This window comes from Phyllobates terribilis, unplaced genomic scaffold, assembly GCF_046119375.1.
Source record: "Phyllobates terribilis strain yellow unplaced genomic scaffold, ASM4611937v1 Scaffold_3__8_contigs__length_932513732, whole genome shotgun sequence".
Taxonomy (NCBI): Eukaryota; Metazoa; Chordata; class Amphibia; order Anura; family Dendrobatidae; genus Phyllobates; species Phyllobates terribilis.
In genome coordinates this window covers 431,467,830-431,489,096 of record NW_027362763.1, presented here as the reverse complement: position 1 = coordinate 431,489,096, position 21,267 = coordinate 431,467,830, and the positions used below count along the sequence as shown (strand labels likewise).

General features: G+C 41.9%; 1 protein-coding gene across 2 annotated transcripts in view; it reads left to right on the top strand.

The window, feature by feature from the left end:
- Positions 1-21,267, top strand: part of RNGTT (RNA guanylyltransferase and 5'-phosphatase) — a 584,571-nt gene that overhangs the window by 202,989 nt on the left and 360,315 nt on the right. For both annotated transcript variants that reach the window (XM_073675692.1, XM_073675691.1), the window contains exons 9-10: positions 2,036-2,171; positions 17,684-17,755. In XM_073675692.1, coding sequence (XP_073531793.1) covers positions 2,036-2,171; positions 17,684-17,755 — 208 coding nt within the window. The remainder of the gene's footprint in view (positions 1-2,035; positions 2,172-17,683; positions 17,756-21,267) is intronic.

Genomic DNA, 21,267 nt, shown 5'->3' with positions numbered 1-21,267 from the left:
ATAGACACTGCAGAGCGCAGGCATGCTTGCGCTCTGCAGTGTCTATGAAGGATGGGATGCTGGATGCGCCATCCAGCCTGTCAGCTTTTTTTTAACTTTGACTATGGGGTTAGTAATGGGGGTGTCTTATAGACGCCTCTCCATTACTAACCTGGGCTTGATGTCAGCTGGCATTATAAGCTGACATCAACCCCAACCTTATTACCCCACTGTCACTGCTACAGGGCAGTGGGAAGAGTGAGGCTAAGTGCCACAATTGGCGCATCCTATGGATGCGCCATTTCTGGGGCGGCTGACGGCTGGTGTTTCTAGCCTGGGAGGGGGCCAATATTCATTGCACCTTTCCTGGGCTATTAATATCAGCCCCCAGCTGTCTGCCTTGCCTTTGCTAGCTATTAAAATAGGGTGGACCCCACTTCATTTTTTTTTTTTGGGTCTCCTATTTTAATAGCTAGTAAAGGCTAGGTATTCAGCTGGGGGCTGATATTAGTAGCCTGGGAAGCTCCGTGGGTATTGCCCCCTTCCCAGGCTTCAAACATCTGCCCCAGTCGTCTGCTTAACCTCCGCTAGAGACTAAAATTACGGGGAACCCCACACCAATTTTTTTTTTTTAATAAATCCTTTATTTTAACACTAAATGACAAGTACAGTAAAAAAACACTATTACTGTACTTATTATATATGTGACTGACATGTTTCTATATATCTAATCTATGTGTGATGCTCTATTCTTTCTGTTCCAAATTGTCGGGTACCGGTGTATGCCGCTGCTGAATTGCCGGCTTTTCATGTTTCACTGTGAGCACTGTTCCCATCGATTTGGGCAATCACTGTAATGCCACAACCACCATGGCTGTGGCAGTACAGTGAGTTGCAGACAATCCCTGCATGATTGGTGCTCTAAATAGCACCGGACATGCAGGACGGGGACCTGAGCTCCCGCCCGAGCATCGCGCAAGTACTCGGCGAGCTCTGAGCATCTCGAGTACTGAGATGCTCTGGCGAGTACCGAGCAGTGGTGTGCATGCTCGCTCATCACTAAAATTAACCATTATACTCACCCCATGTCCAACGGTAATCCAAGGGTTAAAGTGATGTCCCATTTTTCTTTTTTCAAATATCTTTTTAGGTTCAAAAAGCATTCATTGCTGTACAAAAACGCATCAAAATTGCAAAAAAGTAAACGCTAGGGTTAGGGTTGGGCTAGGGTTAGGGTTGGGCTAGGGTTAGGGTTGGGCTAGGGTTAGGGTTGGGCTAGGGTTAGGGTTGGGCTAGGGTTAGGGTTGGGCTAGGGTTAGGGTTGGGCTAGGGTTAGGGTTGGGCTAGGGTTAGGGTTAGGGTTGGGCTAGGGTTAGGGTTGGGCTAGGGTTAGGGTTGGGCTAGGGTTAGGGTTGGGCTAGGGTTAGGGTTGGGCTAGGGCTAGGGTTGGGCTAGGGTTAGGGTTGGGCTAGGGTTAGGGTTGGGCTAGGGTTAGGGTTGGGCTAGGGTTAGGGTTGGGCTAGGGTTGTGCTGAGGTTGGGCTAGGGTTGGGCTGGGGTTGGGCTAGGGTTGGGGTTGGGTTAGGGTTGGACTAGGGTTAAATTAACTAATATACTCACCCCTTATCCGACGATAATCCAAGGGTTAGGGTTAGGGTTAGTCCCATGATGTCCCATGTTTCTTTTTTCAAATATCTTTATTTAGGTCCGAACAGCATTCATTACTGTACTACAAACATGCATCAAAATCGCGGCAAAAACGCACATTTTTTCTGCAGTGTTTTTGCTGCCAAGAGATGCAGGAACCTTGCTGAAATTTCTGCAACCAAATACTCAACGTGCACACATAGCCTAAATGTCAGATAAGTAATATATTGGGAAGTAAATCTTTGACTTTTAGGGGATGAAAAAAAAGAATTTGGTTGGCTACAAAGGTTTTTTTTTTTTTTTTTTTTAATCAATGCCACAGTTTTTCCTCATTTTCCTTATAAGCGTTCTGCTCTATTGCAGTGATGTATATAATGCTTCTGTATGTTTCATTATTTTTTTCTTTTAAGGTACATGATGCTTATTGAAGGTAAAAATGAAGTATATATGATTGACCGGGACAACTCTGTGTTTCATGTTTCTAAACTTGAATTTCCATTTCGGAAAGATCTCAGAGTTCACTTGACCAATACTCTTCTGGATGGGGTAAGAAACAGCCTAAACATTTTCTATGTTTTTCCAACTCACAATAGGTTTTTCTCCTAAAACTTGTTCATAAATTATCTCTTGCCTCTTGTTTCATCGAATTTTTATGTTGAAACTCTATTCTTAATCATATTATATATACCACACATCTTTTAGGTCATTAATTTGGTGTTGCAGGTATGTTTTCTTAGTATATTTATTAAAGCACCACTCCAAGTTCCCTGACTTTAGTATTATACTTTCCAGCCGCCATCTTCAGCTTTTCCTGGTGCCACTCCGGTTCCATGCCATCAACTTGTGACCACAACTTCTGACTGACTGGAAGTCAGAGGTAACAGTCTCAAGATCTCAATGTAAGTCTGAGGGCCTCGTTTTAGCTCTCACAGACTTACATTGAGTTGCGACTTTCAGTTCGTCCTGCGAGCATGGAGTGATCTGATAGCTTACAAACTGCAGAAGACGATCGGAGCGGTGCTGAGAACCGTTGAAGATGGCGTCTGGTAAGTATAAGACTATGGACAGGGAACTTACATTATTGTTACCACTCAAGCGCTGCAGTACAAAAAAAGACTGAAGTGGTGCTTTAACCCCTTTACAACCCAAGGTGGTTTGCAAGTTAATGACCAGGCCAATTTTTACAATTCTGACCACTGTCACTTTGAGGTAATTACTCTGGAACGCTTCAACGGATCCCCCTGATTCTGAGATTGTTTTTTCGTGACATATTGTACTTCATGATTGTGGTAAAATTTCTTTCATATCACTTGCGTTTATTTGTGAAAAAAAAGGAAAATTGGTGAAAATTTTGAAAATTTAGCAATTTTCAAAATTTGAATTTTTATCCCCTTAAATCAGAGAGATATGTCACACAAAATAGTTAATATATAACATTTCCCACATGTTTACTTTACATCAGCACAATTTTGGAACCAAAATTTTTTTTTAGTTATGGAGCTATAAGGGTTAAAAGTTGACCAGCGATTTCTCATTTTTCCAACAAAATTTACAAAACCATTTTTCTAGGTACCACATCACATTTGAAGTCACTTTGAGAGGTCTTTATGACAGAAAATACCCAAAAGTGACACCATTCTAAAAACTGCACCCCTCAAGGTGCTCAAAACCACATTCAAGAACTTTATTAACCCTTCAGGTGCTTCACAGGAATTTTTGGAATGTGGAAGAAAAAAATGAACATTTAACTTTTTTTCACAAAAATGTTACTTTAGACCCAATTTTTTTTTATTTTCGCAGGGGTAACAGGAAAAAATGGACACCAAAATTTGTTGTGCAATTTCCCCTGGGCACGCAGATACCCCATATAAAAATGTAAAATTTGCTTGAATAGTTAGCGGACGCCATGTTGCGTTTGGAGAGCCCCTGATGTGCCTAAACAGTGGAAACCCCTCACAAGTGACCCCATTTTGGAAACTAGACCCCCCTGGGAACTTATCTAGATGGGTGGTGAGCATTTTGAACCCCAGGTGCTTCACAAATTAATCCGTAAAAATGAAAAAGTATTTTTTTTTTCCAGTTTTTCATTTTTACGAATCAATTTGTGAAGCAAGTGCTCACTATGTGAAGCAAGAGCAAATGCTCACTATGCATCTAGATAGGTGCCTTGGGGGGTCTAGTTTCCAAAATGGGGTCACTTGTGGGGGAGCTCCAATGTTTAGGCACACAGGGGCTTTCCAAACGCGACATGGTGTCCGCTAACAAATTGAATGGAAAATCGGCTCAAATTGTTAGCGGACACCAAGGATTTTATCAAGGTGTATAGTGAACATTTTGAACCCAGAGGTACGACAGAGAATGATAACATTAGGTCATCATATTGAATAAGTTGTCATTAGTCTTGAGCGCAAGTGCTCGCTACTTGAGTTTGCATCGGGTACTCAGGTATGCACCATGTACTGCGTGTGCTCGAGTGACATGCTCGAGTCCCTGCCCTCCATGTTTCAGTTATTAAACACCCCAAAAAAAACATGCAGGGATAGCTCGTGCATGGCAGGCAATCCCCCCAAAGTTTTTTTGGCCGCGAAGCATAAGGGGCGGAGACTCGAGCATGTCACTCAAATACCCACGATACTCAATGCATACCAGAGCATCCGATGCAAACTCAAGTAGCACTCGCGCTCAACACTAGTCGCCATATCGTCATCTTTTTTTCTTACTTTTGAAAAAAATCCCAACCCCAGCCCTAACCCCAAACCTAACCCCAACCCCAGCCCTAACCCTAGCACAACCCTAACCCGAGAGTTTATTTTTTACGCCGTTCCTCGTGTGGTATAAGTGATTTGACGACTTTATTCTTCGGGTCGGTGCGATTACAGTGATACCAGAATCATATGGGGTTTTTATGATTGACAGCTGTCACACACTAAAAGACGCATTTTTTGTAAAATCTAGTTTTTGCATCGCCATATTTTGAGAGCTATAATTTTTCCATATTTTGGCCAACAGAGTCATGTGACTGCTTGTTTTTTGCGGGATGAGTTGACGTTTTTATTGGTGCCATTTTCAGGCACGTGACATTTTTTGATCGCTTTCTATTCCGATTTTTGGGAGGCAGAATAAACAAAAACCAACAATTCAGGAATTGTTTTTTTTTTTTTATTATTCTGTTCCGCGTGTGGTAAAATTGATAAGGTAGCTTTATTCTTTGGGTCAGTACGTTTACAACGGTACCACATTTATATTGTTTTTCTATGTTTTGGCGCTTTTACACAATAAGAGCTATTTTCTAGAAAAAAATATTTTTTTGCATTGCTTTATTCTGAGAGCTATAACTTTTTGATTTTTCAGATGATGGAGCTGTATCGCGGCTTGTTTTTTGCAGGACGAGATGACGTTCTCAGCGGTACCATTTTTATTTATATTCGTCTTTTTGATCGCGTGTTATTCCATTTTCTGTTTGGCGGTATGATGATAAAGCATTGTTTTTTGCTTGGTTTTTTATTTTATTTTTTTACCGTGTTCACTGAAGGGGTTAACTAGTGGGACAGTTTTATAGGTCAGGTCGTTCCGGACGTGGCGATACCAAATATGTGTACTTTTATTGTTTGTTTGATTTTTTTTTCATAATAATATTTATTGATGGGTATATTATATTTTTATTTTTGGTTGATTATTATTATTTTTTTTTTTTTAAATATTTTTACAATTTTTGTTTTATTTTTTTTCACTTTCTGAGAGTTTTTACACTTTTTTACTTTGTCCCACTCTGGGACTTCAACTTTTTTTATTCTGATCGCCTGCACAGCATAGGGATGGAGCACCATCCCTGTGCTATGCAGGCAGTCAGCGCTGCACAGTGAGAACATTGTGTGATCGTGCACTGCGCATGACCAAACAATGTTCCTGCTGCCTGGTGACCCGGATGTTGTCATGACGTGTAATGTCTTTAATTTCTGCACATAAATGCATTAATAAAGCGGCTCCAGCTTCCACACTATAAGAGATGACGCAAGTAGATTTTCTATTAAGCAGTGCTGTGCTACACTGATTTTCTGTGCCCTTCGTGACCACACGTAAATCTGGCCAAACACGGGTGGCGTCATATGTTTATATTATATAGTACACATGTACAGCAACATGTAGAAATGCTGGAGACCGGCTTCTGTCTTGGAAACTAAGGGTATACAGTTAGGTCCATATATATTTGGACAGAGACAACATTTTTCTAATTTTGGTTCTAGACATTACCACAATGAATTTTAAACAAAACAATTCAGATGCAGTTGAAGTTCAGACTTTCAGCTTTCATTTGAGGGTATCCACATTAAAATTGGATGAAGGGTTTAGGAGTTTCAGCTCCTTAACATGTGCCATCCTGTTTTTAAAGGGACCAAAAGTAATTGGACAGATTAAATAATTGTAAATAAAATGTTCATTTCTAGTACTTGGTTGAAAACCCTTTGTTGGCAATGACTGCCTGAAGTCTTGAACTCATGGACATCACCAGACGCTGTGTTTCCTCCTTTTTGATGCTCTGCCAGGCCTTCACTGCGGTGGTTTTCAGTTGCTGTTTGTTTGTGGGCCTTTCTGTCTGAAGTTTAGTCTTTAACAAGTGAAATGCATGCTCAATTGGATTGAGATCATGTGACTGACTTAGCCATTCAAGAATATTCCAGTTCTTTGCTTTAATAAACTCCTGGGTTGCTTTGGTTTTATGTTTTGGGTCATTGTCCATCTGTAGTATGAAACGACGACCAATCAGTTTGGCTGCATTTGGCTGGATTTGAGCACACAGTATGGCTTTGAATACATCAGAATTCATTCGGCTGCTTCTGTCCTGTGTCACATCATCAATAAACACTAGTGACCCAGTGCCACTGGTAGCCATGCATGCCCAAGCCATCACACTGCCTCCGCCGTGGTTTACAGATGATGTGGTATGCTTTGGATCATGAGCTGTACCACACCTTCGCCATACTTTTCTCTTTCCATCATTGTGGTAGAGGTTGATCTTGGTTTCATCTGTCCAAAGAATGTTCTTCCAGAACTGTGCTGGCTTTTTTAGATGTTTTAAGCAAAGTCCAGTCTAGCCTTTTTATTCTTGATGCTTATGAGTGGCTTGCACCGTGCAGTGAACCCTCTGTATTTACTTTCATGCAGTCTTCTCTTTATGGTAGATTTGGATATTGATACGCCTACCTCCTGGAGAGTGTTGTTCACTTGGTTGGCTGTTGTGAAGGGGCTTCTCTTCACCATGGAGATTATTCTGCGATCATCCACCACTGTTGTCTGTCCATGGGCGCCCAGGTCTTTTTGCATTGATGAGTTCACCAGTGCTTTCTTTCTTTCTCAGGATGTACCAAACTGTATATTTTGCCACTCCTAATATTGTAGCAAGTTCTCGGATGAGTTTTTTCTGTGTTTGCAGCTTAAGGATGACTTGTTTCACCTGCATGGAGAGCTCCTTTGACCGCATGTTTACTTTACAGCAAAACCTTCCAAATGCAAGCACCACTCCTCAAATCAGTTCCAGGCCTTTTATCTGCTTAATTGAGAATGACATAACGAAGGTATTGCCCACACCTGTCCATGAAATAGCCTTGGAGTCAATTGTCCAATTACTTTTGGTCCCTTTAAAAACATCAAATTCATCCAAATTTAATGTGGATACTGTAAGGCAGCGCTAATAATCATGCTAGGGGACACTCGCTGCATCGGGTCAATTAAAGCACACCAGCCACGTTTTCCAGTATTTCACAGTCCAGCAGTTTATTATACTTCACTACTGCTTATCACACAGTCCAACTCCGTGGCTCGCCGATATACACATGTAATGTCCAGGAGCCTTTCAAGTGGCAGACAGGCCCACTTGGCTCCAGTTACAGCCTCCAGCAAAGTCACTTAAATCAACGTCCATATAATGCAGTGTTTTACCTTTGCCGTATTTTACCTGCTTCAGTCAGTTTTGTTCTGCCACCACTGTGGCTTTACGGCTTCCCAGATGGGGGTCTCCAGCCCTCGTTCCTTCAAAGGCTACTGGTATGTTGTCTCACCTCACATCCAGCCTTTGCCTTCCAGGACTCTTGCCTTCCAAGCCTCAGGCCCTCCAAGGCTACTGGGATCCCTTACACATACGGATCCAGCCTCTGCCTTTCAGGCTTCACCAGGCCTCTCTAGGCCTCACTAAGCCTCTCCAGGCTAACGGTGTCCCACACAGTGAACATGCCTCACGCCTTACACCTTAACGGTGTCCCACACGGGGAACAGGCCTCACGCCTTTCACACCTGTCTCAAAACTACCAGGGTTTATATATCTTCCAGTGCTCACACAGTACCTGTGCTGATGTCACAGCCATGTGATCAGACCTTCTGTGTGCACAGGACCTGTGCTGATGTCACAGTTATGTGATCAGTCACCTGAGGGGGGGGGTACATTGTTTTGTTTAAAATTCATTGTGGTAATGTCTAGAACCAAAATTAGAAAAATGTTGTCTCTGTCCAAATATATATGGACCTAACTGTATATGCACATTCAGGATTTGATTGCAGAAATTTCTGCATCTCTTGGCAGGAAAAACAAGCGTTTTGCAGCGATTTTCGTCCATTTTTTATGCGTTTTTTGATGCGTTTTTGTACAGCAATGAATGTGTTTTGGAGCTCAATAAAGATATTTGAATAAAGAAATGTGGGACATCACTTTAACCCTTGGATTACTGTCAGACCTGGAGTGAGTATATTGGTTAATTTAAATGATTGATTAAAGAATGTGTCTGTTGTATTTCAAATAAAGTGTTTTATTCTCAGTGTGTGTGTATATTTAACTCTACTTATGTTTAGTAATGTAATTAGTGTCTGACACTTTTTCTTCACTAAACAAAGGGCCTAATGTCTTCTAATCCCATAAACCTTAATCCCATTAGCATTCTATTAATGTAATTTCTTGGTCAGCTGAGAGCTGCTATTTTTAGCTTAGGAAGGTGCCATTAGACAAACATGTTCCCTGGCTATTAATAACAGCTCACAGCTGTTTGGTTAACCACTACATCCCCACGATCAGCAGCCTGCAGCTCTTTGGGCGCAGCGTATTTTAGCTGCGTCCAAAACGCTGTGTTCTAATGGCACACTTTTGTTGTCAGTACATGCGGATCCACCGCATGTAATGACATTTCAATTAGTTAAATTCTGCAGCCGAGACTAGCGTCTCTGCTACCGAAATTGACATGCTGCTGGTGAGTTTGGATACGTGGCTACGATCAGGAGCCACTGCGGGTTTGAAGCAACCAGATGTTATAAATGGTATTTCTAGAAATCCCATGTCCACTATGCGTGCATCTGAGGCTGCGAATCACCCGCGGACACTGACATGCTTGCACGTCTTTCATGACCGCAGCATGTCAAATCTCTTGTGGAGTTGCTAGTCACTGCAACAGAAATTTGACCACTACAATGTATTGAATGCTGTAAATATGCGTTCAGTGAACACATACAGATTTACCTGCGTTCAATTGAACGCAACATTTTAGACGCAGCAAAAATATGCTGTGGACATATAGCCTAATATTTTAAAGAAATGTCGTGGGCTTCCGTCTCATTTTCATAACCAGGAGAGGGAAAGGCGACCACTGAGAGCTGATATTAGTGGCTGGGGAAGGGGCCATTCGCCAAAAATGTTCCCTAGCTATTAATAACAGCCCACAGATGTTTGCTTAACCTTTACTGGCTAGATTACAGGGGGACCCCAGAAAAAAATTGACTTAGGGTACCCCTATAAAATCTAACCAGCAAAGGCTAAACAGACAGCTGCGGGCTGATATTAATAGCCAGGGAAGGGGCCATGGCTCCTGGCCCCCTTCGAGGCTAATAATATCCGCTCTCAGCGGCCCCAGAACTGGGGCATCCATAAGATGCACCAAATCTGGCACTTAGCCTCCACTCTTCCCACTTGCCCTGGTGCGGTGGCAAGTGGGGTAATAGGATTGGGGTTCATGTCAGCCTTGTATTGGTGGCTGACATGAAGCCCAGGTTAGTAATGGAGGGTGTCTATAAGACGCCCTCCATTACTAACCCCTTAGTAAGGTTTTTGAAATAAACACAAGGCCAGAATAAAGTCTTTTATTTAAATAAAATTCCACATGGTTTTAATCAGTTATTTAAAAATAAAAAACACTGTGTACTCACCTAACGCCCAGTCCCCGAAGCCCTAGTCTTCTGAAAGAAACCAAAAATAAAAAAACAACAATATCCCTCACCTGTCCGCCGTCATGACGTAATCCACAGTGTCCCACGACGATCCGGCTCACTTCTACAGCAGTCACACCAGCAATTACTGATGTGACTGTTGTAGAAGACAGCGCTGTATACACTGACAGGAGTGTAGTCACTCCTGTCAGTGTATATCGCTTGTCTGCAAGAATGAGGTCCCTTGAGTTCAAAGAGCTGATAATTAGCTGAGAGCTCTGGTGACCTCACTTACTGCATCAGTGTTGCATGGAAAAATTCTCACACAGCACCAATGCTGTAAGTGAGGTCACCGGAGCTCGTTAGCTTATGAACTCTGGTGAACTCAGTGCCAGCAACTCAGCTCTGTACACTGCCGGGAGCGATCGCACTCCTGTCAGTGTATTGCCGGGTGATCGTATCGCCGTGGGACACGCTGGGTACAGCGGACAGGTGAATATTGGGTGTTTTTTTATTTTATTTTAACTTTTTTTTTCGCACAGCGCACAGACTCCAACTAAGGAGACTACTTCTCCCCTCGGCCGCGCCTGCTCTTGCTTTTGTCAGCTGGAGTGGCCATCAGGAGATGGGTCTCCTGTGGGCAATTCTTTGTGCGTTTTTGCCGTGTTTTTTACTCATTGACTTGAATTGAATCAGTCAAATATGCAGCAAATACTCAAATATTTTTATACCTGCATTTTTGCTGCTTATTTGACTGACTCATTTGAAGTCAATGGGTGAAAAACGCTGCAGAAATGTACAAAGAATTAACATGCTGCAGATTTAAACACGATGACAATCCTGACAATTTCCTGATCATGTGCACAGCACTTCAGGGTTGTCATTGCACTAGCTGGCACAAGGATTCCCTAGCATTTTTGGTGCATTTCTGCACGGACAAAACGCACAGTGTGCAAATAGCCTAAGACTTTCCGGTTAAGTGCAAATCAACTCGGAAGGTACATGTGTGATAATTATATTTTTCTTCAGCCTGTGCACCAAAGATCCTTTCTATTTGACCTGTGTTTGGCATAAGCCTTCCCCAACCTACTAGCTTACCAATGAGCAAATATGAACAATTTGCAAAAGTACATAGTACAAATACATGATATTTACATTTGGTATATATTTTTACAAGGACTGTAAGGCCGGTAATGCACTAGAATAAGCTTAACATGTACCCTCAAAAACATAAAAATCTATACTTTATTAGATAATTTTAAGATACGGACTGAGAGACAAATATGCAACCTAGAGGACACACACAACCATATCTGGTCACTCAATTCTTATGCATTCTTAAATAGTGAGATCAGAACTTATGGATCAAATGTTATGTCCAATCAATACAGATAACAATCTCACTATTTGCAACAATGGATGTTGAGTTTCCTCAGGACAAAGTGATTAAGTGCGAAACAAGTGATATAGTGCAAAAAACACATACGAAACCTATATAGATAAGTCTATACATCCCTATCCAAGCTAATCAGGCCCTATGATAAAGGCTACAAAATGTACCCTGCCTGACAGCGGAGGTTGGCACCCTAGGTAAAGATGGCGATGTGGCGCCCCCGCTCCTCGGCGGCTCTCCCTCTCTAGCCCTACATGGCCCTGCTACTACATTGCATCACAATTCGATGCAACCTCCTAAATTAGGGAAAGAATATAGAATATAGAAAAATGAAGACTTATCTCAGATGAACATCATGGATGTAGATCCCATAAACAGCCTCAACTGGTTTGTGCCTGCTTGTTTGGTATTGGGTCCTTTTGGGAGTTTGGTCTCTGTTTGCATCCATACATGTCCATTCTCTGCCCTCCATTTCACCAGCATATGTGTAATCGCAAGGATAGATCGGGTGGTTCGCCTGTTATGTGAAGTGCCTTGAATGCGCAGACCAGAAGTGACGTAATCCACATGTGCCTGTGAGACTCGCACCAGAAGTGACATCGCGAAACTGGAAGTTCAGCGCTCCAGCAGCTGGAACGCACGCTGAGAGCACAATGCAGGCAGCATGGAGGCTAATACAGATAGAACTTTGATGGGGTAGGATTTTTACCTATGCAGGTGATACCAGGTATTTCTAATCCACTTCAATAACGCAATAGGAGATTGAGATGAGTAATGTGTATATATATGGGCTTTGTGAGAGAGGGGTGAATCATTCATCCCAGCCGTCATGACAACTCACTGCATCATAAATACGGAGCTATAATCTGGCTGTAACAGATATCTTTCTGTATTTACCACACATCTTTCTTGCCTCCTGAGGAACCAGTCAATGGGGAAACTTGTCGAGGCTTGCCTTTGAGGCTGTTTATGGGATCTACATCTATGATTACATCCATGATGTTCATCTGAGATACCGTATTTGCTGGCTTATAAGACGACTGGGCGTATAAGACGACCCCCCAACATTTCCACTCAAAATATAGTGTTATATACTCACCCCCTCCCATATAATGCCCCATTCAGGATGTCACCCCCCATATTATGCCCCATGCAGGATGTCACCCCCCATATTATGCCCCATGCCTCCATACATAAAAAAAAAAAAAAATCCAATACTCACCTCACTCCTCCTCACCTGCTGCCGCTGCTCTGGTGTGGCCTCCAGTGTCACCGGCGTCTTCCCTCTCTGCGCTGCCTGTGACAGCTCAGGGGAGGCCGCGGTGAAAAGACGTCACCGCACCCTCTGACCTGAGACGTCACAGGGAGCGCAGAGCAGGAAGACAGCGGATCTGCAGAGGCACGGGGAGAGGTAAGTATCCGGCTGCCGGGGCCCTAAGCAAGCGGGAGGGAGCTTGCGCTGACACCGCTCTCCTCCCCCCATAGCCCGTCGGGGTGCCCGACCACAAGTGGGCCCCCCCGCCTGCTCAGGGCCCCGGCACCTACCCGGCGCATCCCAACTGAAGTGCACCCGGCGTATAAGACGACCCCCCCACTTGGAGGCATGTTTTTCAGGGCAAAAAAGTCGTCTTATACGCCGGCAAATACGGTAAGTCTTCATTTTTCTATATTCTATTTTCGTTCCCTAGTTGAGGAGGTTGCATTGAATTGTGATGCAACGTAGTAGCAGGGCCATCTGGGGCTAGAGAGGGAGAGCCGCCGAGGAGCGGGGGTGCCACATCGCCATCTTTACCTAGGGTGCCAACCTCCGTTGTCGGTCCGGGTACATTTTGTAGCCTTTATCATAGGGCCTGATTAGCTTGGATAGGGATGTATAGACTTATCTATATATGTTTTGTATGTGTTTTTTGCACTATATCACTTGTTTTGCACTTAATCACTTTTGTCCTGAGGACACTCAACATCCATTGTTGCCAGTAGTGAGATAATCTGTATTGATTGGACATAGCATTTGATCCATGAGTTCTGATCTCACTATATAAGAATGCATAAGAATTGAGAGACCAGATATGTTTTTTTGTGTCTTCTAGGTTGGATATTTGTCTGTCAGTCCGTATTTTAAAATTATCTAGTAAAGTATAGATTTTTAATTTTTTGAGGGTTCATGTTAACCTTATTCTATTCCTCAAGACTAATTATAGAAGTAGTTCATTCACCGGTAATGCACTAGAGAACAATACAAAGATCATATAAGAAAAAAATGCAATTAGGGTCATATAGTGAGTAGTATTAAAAAATGAATGTTTATGAAATAAATTTAATTAACATACAGTTGGACCAAAAGATAAACAGGCACCAATCCCAGCATTTTTTTACTTGGGGAGTATATGGGATGGCACAATGTGCAGAAATAAACATGTAATCATTTAAATATTAATTTGCAAGGAAAATTCAATGGGAGTAGTACCTAATAGTGGTATGACAAAACCTTGACACACTGTGCAAATTTAGCAAATAAATAATCAATTAATTGGACATGCATGTACATAAGGGGATTAAATGCAATGATGCCAAATAATGTTAGCAAAAAAGTCAATGAATACCCTTAATGGCATGACAGATAGTTAGTATACACAAGGTGACCAATGAAGATAGAAATGATGAAAAGTTAAATTGTAATTACCAGAGCTGGGAAAGCAAGAACCAGGTCCCCTGCACACGTTTCAGTGCTTGCCTTCTTTGAAGAACTTGCGTGCTATGAGGATTCTCCGGTGTCTTGCACACTGCTGGCCTGAAACCAATTAGTGTTTCTGGCCTCGGGCAGTACACTTGTATTGAGTGCACCAGAAACAGTCTAGTTGGGTTCTGCCCAGGAGTGTGCATATTGCATACTTGTAGTCATGTGACTTCCAGTTCCCGGTGCTGACACCAGCGTATACAGAGTGCGCGCGCTGGGAGGATTCACAAGTCTGCAGTCACATTGCTTTTTGTGATTTTTTTGGGTGGTGGAGGCAGTTTTTGGCTTTAATTCTTTGAGAAATTATCTTTCAGTGTTTTTCTGTTATTGTTTAGTGCTTTGCTCTCATATACAGCAGATGCACTGTGCCATTTTCTGCACTCTGTGGACTGACTGCAGATGATGGAACAAGGTCTGGTAATTTTTAGTAAGTCATGATACATGGTGTGCCATGCGTCTGTTCTGAAGCTGTCTTATACCTTTTTATCTATGTACTCTTCTCAGTTTACCAAAGTTTGTGGAAGTATAAAAGAGAGCCGTTGGCCAAGTCCCTTTTTCTCTCATAAGTCCTCTTGTTATGAATTATTTGTGATTCTCTTCACGTTTTTTGAGTCATCACTTCTGAAAGCCAGTTTTCCCTCTCTTGAATATTTAAGGGCTTCCTTTCGTACTATCTTGCAGTGTCTATGATTTTTTGCAGTTTAAATTAAAATGACTGAAGTTGTGGGTTATTGAATTTGTTTGCCAGACTTTTTTGTTGTTTTTCCTTTGAAAGCCTCTTGCAAGCACTATAGTAGATCAGCCTCTGAAATACTGGACATTTTCACGGGTTCATCTGTTGGGAATATGACACGCTATAACTCAAGGCAGTGGATCTTAATGAGGCATTGCAAGAAGGGGGGATGATTTCCTTTATCATCAGATTGGTAATCTTCGACTTTGAAGTTTGTGTTGCTATAGTATGCTCTCTTCCTTTGTATGCGCTTATATGGGATTACTGCACTTGGCTACTAACCTATACACTTCTTACATGCTTAAATGTTCTACCACCTTTCAAGGACTCATTAGTTTTCTGTTGTGAATAGGCTTTTTATTAAATCATTGATACCTTTATTTAATGTACATATTCCATATATAGAAATACTATTTATTTATTTTACTCACTTATATAGTGGTATATATTTCACAGCGCTTTGCAGAGATTATTGGCACTGTCCCCATTGGGGCTCACAATCTAGATTCCCTATCAGTATGTCTTTGGAGTGTGGGAGGAAACTCACACAAACACAGGGAGCACATTCAAACGTCTTGCAGTTGTTACTATAGGTGATAACTTCTAGATAAGTGGCTGGACCCCCACTAATCACCCAAATGTGCACCCCCTATTTTAATGAAGCTTTGGTCAAGAATAAGTACTGCCACTTCATTCCTCTATAGGACTGATGGAGATAGTCAATTAAAAGATGATGGCTTCAGCATCCAGTAATGGTCATCTTGCTTTATTATGGCATCACAAATACAAATACACCAACAACGTTCCAAGACCTAGTATAGATCTTGGTCTTTGATCCTTGGCCTTCTCTGACTGTTCCATAGAGGATGAATGGAGTGGCAGTCGAGCATCCATACTGGTGCTCCATTCAGATTGTAAGTAAAAGTGCCAAATTCTGTCAATCGGTAGGGATCTCTGTTATCTGACCTCAATCTGGGATAGATGATCACTTCTTGTATCTGGAATACCACTGTAATTTTCAATGTCACAAGCAATATTCAAAAAATACCGGAAGTTTTCATGCTGACTGCCCTTATGATAGTCTGATACGTCAAGCTCTGTAAACACTACCTCTGTTAATAATCTCCACCCATGTCACAGAGCATGAGTAGTATATAGAAGAAAGTTAGAGATTGTCCACTTTGAGGAAACCGGGCCCCAAAGTGAGTTAAATACATGAAATAACAAACTCAGAAGGTACTCTCCCTCCCTGCTCTGGTCCCGATGTCTTGACTACAGTGGTGACTTAACTTCAGCAGTGTATCTCACCATTCTAGCCAGTCACTGACCTCAGTGCTCATGCACCCTGGTTGATGGCACACAAAGCTGAGCTCAGTGACTGGCTAGAGCAATGATGCCATGTCAGCTGCTCACATCACCTCTCTAGTCAGTCACTGAGCTCAGTGTCACATTCCGTCAACCTCAGTGTGCAAGCATTTAGCTCATTGACTGGCTAGAACAGTGACGTGGGCTGTTGAAGTGATGTCATCTCTGTAGTCAAAACAGACCGGAGCAGGTGTGGGAGCAGAGACTGGAACCAGGGAGGGTGATGCTGCAAGCAGAATCATTTTTGCCTCTGCAGCATCAGAGAAGCGCAGGGCCCACTGCAGCTGGCAAATCAGGAGAAATCGGCATGCTTCAGTGATCTGGCCAGCTCAAGAGCAGTGATTCCAAGCTTTTTAGGAAGGAACTTCTGTAAGCTCTGTGGTCCTTGCTTAGGAGACCAGCCACCGCTAATAGACTGGTGCAGTGGTTGGTAACTTAGGCAATGAGCAGCAAACAAAATAAAAAATCTCTCCGTTCTTGAGAACAGAAGGATTTTTATTAATGAACAAATTGCAAATGTAAACATTCAAGAGATTGAGAATACCCCATTTAAGGCTCTGTTCACATCACATTTAGAGCCAACATTTAATAAAGATCATTTAAAGGGATATTCCCATCTCCAAGATCCTATCCCAATATGTAGGAGGTGTAGTAGCAATAATAATAATAATAGCAAATACCTCCAATTAGAAATATAGTATAGTTTTTCTGATTCACTATGTCTTTTTCCTCATGTGCAGGCATTGCAGGACCTTAGGTATCCATGGTTACGACCACTGATATAGTAACAGCTAGTTGCTAGTGGTTGTAACCATGGATACCTAAGGTCCTTCAATGCCTGCACATGAGGAAAAAGACATAGTGAATCAGAAAAACTATACTATATTTCTAATTGAGGAATAAACACACCAAAAAAGGGCAGCAGTATTTACCTGCCCAGGTCTCTGAACTAATGCACTGGATGCAGTAAACCCATATAGTAAAGATGGCTGCAACACGGGTGCAAAATACTGATGAGACAATCACTCACAACCTACCAAGTCATGGAGGGAGTGATTGCTTAGTATTAAATTGCACAAAAGTGGCTGGTATAGGGTCCTGGTCACACACTGGCAATGCTAATTGGAGGGGAGGGGTTTGCTATAATATTATTATTATTAGTAGTATTATTATTCCTACTACATTTTGGCATAGGATCTTGGAGATGGGTATACCTCTTTAGGCTTCATATGACAATGAGTTTATCACTTCTTGCTTCCACCAAGTCTGAGAGATGGAGACCTCCCCCCCTAAAGGTGATACTTGTAAGTAGCTTAGAGGGTGTACTGTGAGACCTGATGCAGTCTGTATGTAGCGGTGCCTAAGAACGCGCTTCTAAGGGACTAATGACCTCAGTAGCTCAGTTCATATGATAGCATCCTTTGGGTTAGACATATACTGACTTACTGGTCTTTTCTAGAGACCGTGTCGTTTTCATCACTGTCACTTTGGAACGCAAACAATTAAACTGACCTGAGTTAGCCTTAAAACCAAAGTGTATCGATGTTTTTAGCTCCCATTTCTGCTAAGGGTAAAAAATGATCAGGATTTTTCTTGAATGATAACTTGAAGCCTGTGTTATAACGTCTTATTTCTTTTCTCTTTTGAAGGAAATGATTATTGATAAAGTGAAAGGACAAGCTGTGCCACGATATTTGATATATGACATCATCAAATTTAGTGTAAGTATTGCGATTTTTCTTCTCGTTCTCTCATGATTTGTTTGGGATGACAAGAATATTTTAGTTGTTTCATGGACTTTTCTTCCTTGTGATTTATACTTCTGCTCTACTGGGGAAAGCAGGTTCTATTGAATTTATGCTTCATTGCATGGGCTTTGTCATATTGAGGCAGTGCCAGAATCCTAACTAAGTGCTGTCAAAAGGTCCACACCGTAAGTCACAACAATCCCTTAACAAGCACTGAATGATGAAAGGTTATGTCAAGATGATTCCCATTTCCCCCCTCCCTTATCTAGAAAAGTTCTTACGGTTTATATTTTGTAGGTACGGTTCTTCCCTTTACCATTTAGAGACAAATGGGAATCTTCATAGTTCACAAGAAAGAAATAGGAATTTCTGTGCTTTAACATATGCAAATTGCATCTTCAGAGAGAGAGGGGGACTAGGACTCTATAGCGCCACCTGTTGGAAGCATCAATCGGTAAATGGGGAGTAATTCAAGGGCATATGTTAGAATGTGACGTATAGGTGCCACTCTTCTTTCTTTGATAGCTTCTCTTTATCTTCAAGTTTGCTTGTTCCTGTAAATTTCTAATTAAGTCAATTAATGGCACATTACAGTGCTGTAGTGTCATGTGTGGGAGATAATATGGCTCTTACTTAATTTTAACCTCTCAGATCTGCTCTTGCCGTCATTGGAGTTTGACATCTCTTTTTTTAAAAAGTGATAAACCATTGTAATGCAATCATGCTCATGGTATTTGTCTGACTATTATTTCTATATGCTTTAACGCTCTTTTCTGTAGGTATCATTGACATAGCTTGGCCTTAAGCCTCATTAAGCTACCTCGCCACCATATTCTGATTTATGGTGTTCATTCTGTCCTGTCTCTAATGCCACACCTCACAAAGCTTTAGTGAAGGAGATGCTTAATGAGAAGTTGTGCTTTTCTGCTTCATTCCTTAAAGGGAATCTGACACCAGGTGTTTGCTACCTAATCTGATATGATGTAGGGGCAGAGACTCTGATTCTAGCTATGTCACTTACTGGGCTGCTTGTTGTAGTTTCAACAAAATCATTGTTTTATCATTGGGAGATTATCACTATAGGAATAGTTTTCTCTTCTCATGTATTCCTTCTGCTCTTTCTAACTTTATTCCCACCACTGAGTGCCAGCTTTCTGCCTATGCACAGTGTACATAGAAACTGCCAATCAGTGATGTGGATGGGGTATACCGGGCTCAACATTCAAAGAAATGCTAGATCTGCAGCATGGAAAATGGTGATTTTATAAAAAAGTCAGCAAGCACCCCAGTAAGTGATTCATCGCTGACATCAGGGTCCCTGTCCCTACATTATACTGCTCTCAGAACACATATCAAAAACCTGATGACACATTCCCTTTAATAAGGCTTGTGTGATAACTGCTCTGTGAATCAAGTCAGGGTAATATTGTATGGTCCCCAAATGCAAAACATGGAATTTCATTGATAAGCAATTCAGTGGCACACACCAAAATGTAATGCCATGTTATTTCTATTGGACGCAGCTACTAAATAACAGGACCTGGTTTCTGATAGGATGTACAATCAGAATTATCAGTAGAAGGCACAAAATACAGATGCAGAAAATGCTTCAACTGTTGTACCGCTCTATAACGCTAGCGAGGTGCCGCTACACAAACTGTTCATTTACTGCGCTACGCAGGGTACGTACGAAGGAGGGGTGCGTCACACACGCTCTGGGTGCGCCAGTCATTCCTTTCCAGTTTGCTGCATCGTAAGCTGATTTCAGAACAGTCTGAGGTACCACCACACTGCAGGCCCGTGAAGCCATTTTATCTTTTGGGGACGCTCATGTATGGAAATTCTATTACTGTTATAAGTTCTGGAGGCAGTGATGGAACAAGAGCTTATAGGGAGAGAACAGTGAAAGACTCCGATGTAAGGATAATATCTACACCGACATCTTCTATTCCCTTGACAAAAGCCTATCTTTCTAAGAAGCAGTGTTGACATGGAGCACAATGTTAGACTTCTGCCTGTTGTCTGCCATTGTGCTGCCGCAGCACTGATGAAACCTAATGAATCGCATTTCCACTTACAAGTGCGCCTATTCTCCAGCACAGAAATCATGCAGCTACTAGAGAAAAGCCCGTATTTTTATAGATATACCGAGAAATCCATTTTCTCTTGCTTTTGAAATGTGTTTTATTAATGATCTTTGACTAGGCGGCTATACTGGGATTTCTTACTCTATGAAATGAAGCATCTGCTCTTACCTGGATAGAGCTTTCATTGTAAACTGTTCTGCTCTGCCACTCGGACTACATGTACATGGCAGTATTACCATTCTGTGCCACCGCTGAGCTGTGCTGAGCATTAATATGGCACCCATAGACATTAATGGGGCTTTATTGTACCCCCATACACATATCTCTTATATATAATATAGGCATACAGTGTTTTTCTTCTGTTCATTTGTGAAATACGACATTTGTTGCCTTTATTTCGGTGGCATTCTTACCTAGAAGCAATATTTTTTGGCTTTGCTTACTTCTAAGACTTTATTCAGGAGATTCTTTATACATATCAAAAACCTGCAGCAAAAGTATTAATCTCGTCCCGACATCTGCCCTACCTGTACAACTTTGTCAGGGAGTACTTCCTGCAAATCCAACGGTTTAGTTCTGTTAGATACCGCTGACAACAGCCTAAACATCTAAGTAGTTAGACTGAGGGGAGAAATTATTCCGCAATCACGTGAAGAATCACAAATGAAGAAAAAAAGTACAAATATAAAAATACTTTTTCCAATGAAAAATGCTTTATTTTGTAGGAAAAAAAACAAAAACACGGTTTGTATTGTTACCTACATACATATGCAATGGCCTACATCATCAAATCATAATGTTATTTAACACACATGGTTACTGCCCCGCCTACACCCACCCAAAAAAATAGAATGTGTTCAAAAAGTTGGATGTATCCCAATAAGGTGCAAATGAAAACAATTACTCGTCCTACAAAAGACAATCCCCTACCACAGCTGCGTGAGTGAAAGAGTATTTATGGCACACAGTGTATGGTGACTGTTTATAATATATCGTATTTTTTTGCACACATGCATGTATTTTTGGAGTTGTTTCACTACTTCTACAGAATAAAATTTAGTTTATTAGTTTTAAAAAAAATAAAATATATATATAGGGTTCGGTCGCTACAGAGGTATTGCATCTCACCCAGAGGTGTGATATCTCACTTCCAGGTAATGATGGAGTGTGGCTCAGGGCCCTAACACCCACATGCACTACACCACATTTCCGGGGGACAGGGCGACAATGCTTCCAAGAGTGAGCACAACTGTCCCTGTCCCTGGCTGGAGTGGGGGGAGGGAACACCTAGAAAGGGGGAACCTGGTAGTGTGTGGGTGGGGAGTGTAGATCCCGGGTGCACTGTATAGGGGAGTATATATGGTGGGCACCATCTTAGAGTCAGGCAGAGAGGTAGAA